The sequence below is a fragment of the Orcinus orca genome, chromosome 1 (assembly GCF_937001465.1).
Source record: "Orcinus orca chromosome 1, mOrcOrc1.1, whole genome shotgun sequence".
NCBI classification, from domain to species: Eukaryota; Metazoa; Chordata; class Mammalia; order Artiodactyla; family Delphinidae; genus Orcinus; species Orcinus orca.
In genome coordinates, this window is record NC_064559.1 from 134,482,517 (window position 1) to 134,488,516 (window position 6,000).

At 38.6% G+C, this 6,000-nt stretch overlaps 1 protein-coding gene across 16 annotated transcripts in view; it reads left to right on the forward strand.

Moving 5' to 3' along the window:
* The window catches only part of KYAT3 (kynurenine aminotransferase 3), a 55,110-nt gene extending 49,110 nt beyond the window's left edge, over positions 1–6,000 (forward strand). For all 16 annotated transcript variants that reach the window (XR_004484502.1, XM_033432234.2, XM_033432237.2 and 13 more), the window contains one exon: positions 5,628–6,000. Coding sequence is in view for 15 of the 16 variants with exons in the window: in XM_033432234.2 (XP_033288125.1) it covers positions 5,628–5,690 (63 nt within the window). In the remaining variant the exon portion in view is untranslated. The remainder of the gene's footprint in view (positions 1–5,627) is intronic.

A 6,000-nucleotide genomic window follows, 5' to 3' on the forward strand; every position in this document is an offset into this window, starting at 1 on the left:
GCACTGGTAGTGGGAACTTCTCCAGACCCATTTGGCCCCATGGAAGAGGCAGAGTAGAAACATACAGTCATGTCATCTAGCACCTGTGCAAACCAAGTGGAAAGAAAGGGCTGTATAGATTTGCTCTTCACCTCTGTCAGTTTTGCTAAAGCTGTGTTGAGGCAGTGTGGATACGTTAAATTGGAGGGAGCCAATTAAATTAGTTGGAAAGAAATAAAGTCTAAAAGAACTCCCTCTCTCTGAACTCTACATTAATCATATTTAACCTTGTGAGCCAGAGATAATTTCTACTCCCTTCTAGTGGTTCCCTGGATCTTCCTTTATACAAACCTGCAAATACGTCTTCAGATCATAGACAGAGCCAGCAGGTAGCTTACTCATTACCCAGAACAATAGGAGCCATACGTAGGTGTGCTGGCAGTGGGAGCTTACAAAGAGAATTCAATCAAAGATGAGTAATTAAAAGGAACCAGCTATGAATCTAAAAAGATACTATAAGGGGAAAAGGAGAAAGGTACAGTGAAAAACAATATCAGGCAGAGAATATTCAACCAAAAAAAGAAAAAAATGTTTACATAGAGCAAACCAAAAGTGTGATATTTCAAATTCAAAACATGTAAAACGAATTACAGCAGAGATTTTTAAAAGTTCAGGGAAGATAGAGTAAGATAATGTAAGAAGATGAAATGGCAGCTGTCAGAGCTCAGGTAAGAAATTGAAGGGAAAAAATAAAGCTATTGGTAATTGTAGTGACATTGGAAACAGCACAGAGAACACTAAATACTTCTGTAAGCACACTGAGGATTGAGAAGCGTGAGCAAAAAGAAGTAGAAAGGAACAAAGAATTTTTTTTTGGCCGCACCATGTGGCTTGTGGGATCTTAATTCCCCAACCAGGGATTGAATCCGGGCCATGGCAGTGAAAGCGCAGAGTCTTAACCACTGGACCACCAGGGAACTCCCAGGAACAAAGAATTTTAAAATGTTAGAAAAATTACAGACGTGGAAGACAAATGAAATACCTAGAGTTCCTGGAGGGAGTGGTGAGGGGAGCCAGACCAATGGAACTGGGAAAGAATTGTATAGCTTTAGTTTGAGAATGCTTTCCATTGAAAACAAACAAATAAATCTAAAAATGGGAAGGGAATGGCTTGTCTCAGGGAACATTGTCACAGAATAACACTGAGATATGCCTTGTTTTAATCTATTGGACTTTATAAATGATCCGTTGGCATCTAGACAAGATGATCAAGGCCTCCATGGAGACAGGAGAGGAGGATCAGCGTGGACTCACCTCCTTTGCATCAGCATTCAATATTGGAAGATAGTGGGGCAACACCAAGAAGTCCCTGTAGGGAAAGCTGACACACCTCATCCAATCTCTTGGAAAAGCGAAAAATAAAAGGGTGGCAAAACGTGCCAAGAAAGTGGAAATTGAAAGAAAGCAGGTTGAATTTAGGGCAAAACAAACCAAAAGCAGCAGCACTTTACAATGATTATGGGTAAAGTCCTCAGTAGTTGTCAAATATATGAAAGGATGCTATACCTCACTCATAATAAGAGAAAAGAAAAATAAAACTGCAGTGAAATTTTATTTTTTCTGATAATTTGGAAACAACCAAAACAACTGAAAAGTTTCATAAGATACTCTCATGCATTGATTGAGAGTACGAGTATAATGTGTAAAATCTCTGCAGTGGTTAGTATGAAAATGTATCATCCAAATATAAATGCACATATCTTCTGACCCAGCAGTTCTGCTTATAGGATTTTTTCCTGTGGATTTACTTGTACATTGAATGTCTTGTGTTCGAGGATTGTCAGTGAAACACTGTTTATAATATCAAAGGATTATAAACAAAATATTCACCAATGAAGGCTGTTTGAATAAATTATGTTACATTCACATCCATAAAAGTGTGAAGCAGTCCATGGAGTGATAGAGCATAAGCTAAAAGCAAGGAGCAGACCAGTTTGTGAGGAATACTATCATCTATATAAAAAGAAAAAGGGAGGGAGGGAGATAGAAGCTTTTAAGTGCCTAGACTGTCCCTGGGAGGAGACCTAATAAAATCCCAGCGTTGCCTCTGGGGAGAACTGAGTGGTTGAGGGAGATGGGTGGGAGGCTGGGTTACTTTAAAAATATATTTTGAAATATTCTTAATAAATAAGTTTGAAGAACTGTTTTTCCAAAGAATTTTATGTAAGTTCCTAACTTAATTATTGATGCCTCTATCACTCCCAAATACCTTATTATGTATTCCCCATTACACAACATTCTTCTACAGTATAACCAACAAAATCATGAACTTAACATTGCTATATCATTCTATCTAATCTCAGATCCAGTTCAAGTTTCACTAATTGCCCCAATAATGTCCTTTGTATAACAAACAACCAAGTAAATAAATAAATCCAGGCCATAATCATGTCAGTCAGACAGACATCAGTTAGTCAATCCAGGCCAGAATTGTGCATTGTATTTAGCTGTCATGTCTCCTTCAAGCTAGAATGGTTCCTCAGTTTTCCTTGACTTTCATGACCTTGATACTTCTGAAAATTGTTGACCAATTATTTTGAAGAAGGTCCCTCAACATTTTTATTTTTTTATTTTTTTATTTTTTTAATTTTTATTATTTTATTTTTTATTTTTTTAATTTTTTTTATTTTTTTATTTTTTATTTTTTATTTTTTTATTTTTATTATTTTTATTTTTTTATTTTTTATTTTTTTATTTTTTATTTTTTTAATTTTTTTTAATTTTTTATTTTTTATTTTTTTTAATTTTTTATTTATTTATTTTTTTTTTTTTATTTTTTTTTTTTTACCTCAACATTTGTTTGACATTTACTCGTGAATAGACTCAGATTATGCACCTTTGGCAGGAAACCATGGAAGTGATGCTTTATTCACTGTCTTGCATCCTATCAGCACATGATTTTAGTTTTTCCTACTGCTTGTAATGTTAAATTTAATTACTTTATTGAGGTGGTGTCTGCCAGCCTTCTCTACTGTAAAGTTTCACTTTTTCCCTTGATAAATAATGAATGTTTTGTGGTGAGGTACTTTGAAACTATGAAAATATTCCATCTCTCATCAAGCAATTTATTTATCTATTTATTCATATATGTAAGGACTCATGGATTCCTGTTTCATTCAGTGGGTTATAATTTATCATTATTATTCCTTATTTTGATGCTCAAATTTCCCCAGATTTGGCCATTAGCAGCCCCTTTAAGCTGGCCTCTGTTTCCTTTGACATGTCCCCATCATTTTTTGAGCATTTCCTTACTTTCTGGCATAGCAGGATGCACCAGGTTCATTTTGTCATTATCTAGCCCAACTTGGAATCACCTTTTAGTGGAGAATGGTATTAAGAAACCAAGATCTGGGCATTAGGAGTGCTCATTGCTGTTGGGGTATTAGTATTCCCAGGCCCTCCCAGGGGACAGACGTAGGGAATATGTAAATGTATATACATACATTCTATGTCTGTGTCTATTCTACTTATTTCTATGTCTATCTAAATATATTGAAGCTGCCACAGAGTTTATTCTAGCTTTCTCCCTATCCATATTTGTCCCTCCCTTCTTTGATAGTAAAACATCTGGCTCATCATGTAACCACTTCTTTAATCAGTACTTCTGTATGTGACCAGTCTCCTGTCAGTGCCACTGCCCCTCCACCCAGCACCCCTGACAGGCAGCTTTTACCCTACTCAGGCTTTGACACCTCTACCAGGCTGCTGCCCCTGTCCCCTGTATGGCCACCATCCTCACCTCACCTGAGCTTCAGCACCCTGTGCTGACCTGCTGCTGTCACTCTCCTGTAGAGATACCCTCCTCTAAGTCTCCAAGGCCACCACTGTCACCCACTGCATAGAAGCCCTCCTCTTCCCTTACGGGCTGTGACACTCCATGCCTGTCTGCATTGGCAGATACCTGCCTCATCCCCTCCAGGCTCCAAGCTGCTTAGAACCACCCTGCCATACAGAGGCCTTGCTTACTTACCCGCCTTGACTCTGACACCCTGTTCCTGGTCAGTGCCACCACTGCCATCACCACCACATCATGCCACCAACATTGGAAAGTCTACTCCACTCTGGCTGCAGCACCCTGCACCAGGCTGCCAAGGCTCCCCCTGCCCCCATACATGATCTCCTATTTCACTCAGCCCCACGTAATGGCTTTTGGACTAAATCACTCTGCAGAGATGGAACAGAAAGGAAAAGGAGAAGTAGAGAAAGCAGAAGAGGAAGTTTATCCATCAATTTAATGTTTTACCATGTGTAGATATTACCTATTCAAAAAACAAATGCATTTTATCAATACAGTTGACCCTCAAACAGTGTGGGAGTTAGGGGCTTATAACTGTGAGACTTAGATGGGAGGGGGCAGAATAGTGTGAATGAACCAATTTTTCCTCATTCAGAGCAGAGAATGGTGAACATTGTCTGAAGTTGATAAATAAAAAATTAGAAACACACATTATTTAGATTTTAGTGACAACCACTAGAACTAAAACCAGAAATTGCCATAAATTGTTGTGTTGGGGGATGGTGGGAGTAGTAGGAAGGGGTGGGGAGGGAAGAAGCAGATGATTATTTTTCAATGTAAACTCTTCTGTACTCTTTGACTTTTTTCTGTAATTGTGTATTAATTTATTCCTCCATTCTTGCTCCGCCTGGCATCCTCTGTGTGTTGGGAGCTAAGGGAGGGATTTTCTTCTGTTGTCTAGAAGCCTCTTTGAAAGAGGTCTGTGATTTTGTATACTTCCTACCCAAATGGACGAAACAGTGAATATGGATCCCATCAGCACATCCTTCAGACTCTCCTCCTGCATCAGTGTTATTTAGGAGTCTGGGTCTTTGGTGCTGCAGGCCACTTGGGCTGCCACAAGTGGTTATGAGTGAGGGTGTTCACACTGACGGACATGGTTTTGGCTGGGATCAGGTTAAACTGTTTTCAGTCTGAGCTGTATATACAGTTTGTCAATCTTTTTTTTTTTTTTTTTTGGTGATGCTCTTTGGCCCTATACTGGTTAATTTGTAGATTTCTTTGGTGTCAGGAAAGTAGTAATAAAGTGCCCTGAATTGGCAGCCAGCATCACAAAACAGTATGATGTAGTGATCGCTGTGATGCTTCTCTAGCTCCCCTAACATTGAATTCTTGTGAGGTTCATTCACTTTTCTAGCCTGACAGCAATGGGATATAGAATTATAAATAATTGGTTTGTTTGATTTGCTACTGGGCTCCTTAAAGAGCTCGGAACTTGTGTATTTGGCCACCAAGGCAAGGGATGTTGCTGTGTGTTCCTGCTCTGTGTTCCTGCTGAGATTAAGTGGCTTAATATGGGGCAGAGCTTCCAGTGACACAACTCAAGGTGTCCCCCGCCCCTACCCCCACCCCATGAATGCTCTTGGGCTCTGTCTTAGCTGCAGAGGCCAAGGACTGGCTGGAGCCCATCTGGGCCCAGCTCAAGTTATCAGGGGTTGAGAAGCACTAGGTTCCCAAATCACTACATGACTGTTACGGATGGACTGATTTTGGTATATTTTTTATACTTAAATCTTTATTTCATCTTGAATTAATTTTGATATGTAATGATGATTATTTCATTAATTTACAGAAAGACAGTACACTGGATGCTGCTGAAGAAATCATCAAGGCATGGAGTAGACAGAAGTTTTGATACATGCAAACTGCATTGTTTCTATTAAATGACCTAGTATGGAATTATTTAGTACTGCTACTTGCTGGGTATTGAAAAAAAAATTTCAGTACAAATGAAATTTAAAGGACTATTTCTATTGTTAATCCCACTCCTGACAATATTCAGGAGATCTGATTTTTTTTTCAGCTGAAATGTATTAAAACACCTTTTAGACCATTTTATGAGTCAGTATAGTGCAGTGGTAAGAACTGTGAGATGCTGGTTGATGCTTAACCTCTCTGCGCTTCAGTTTCCTCATAAAAGGGGAATAAAAATAGCACCTACTTTA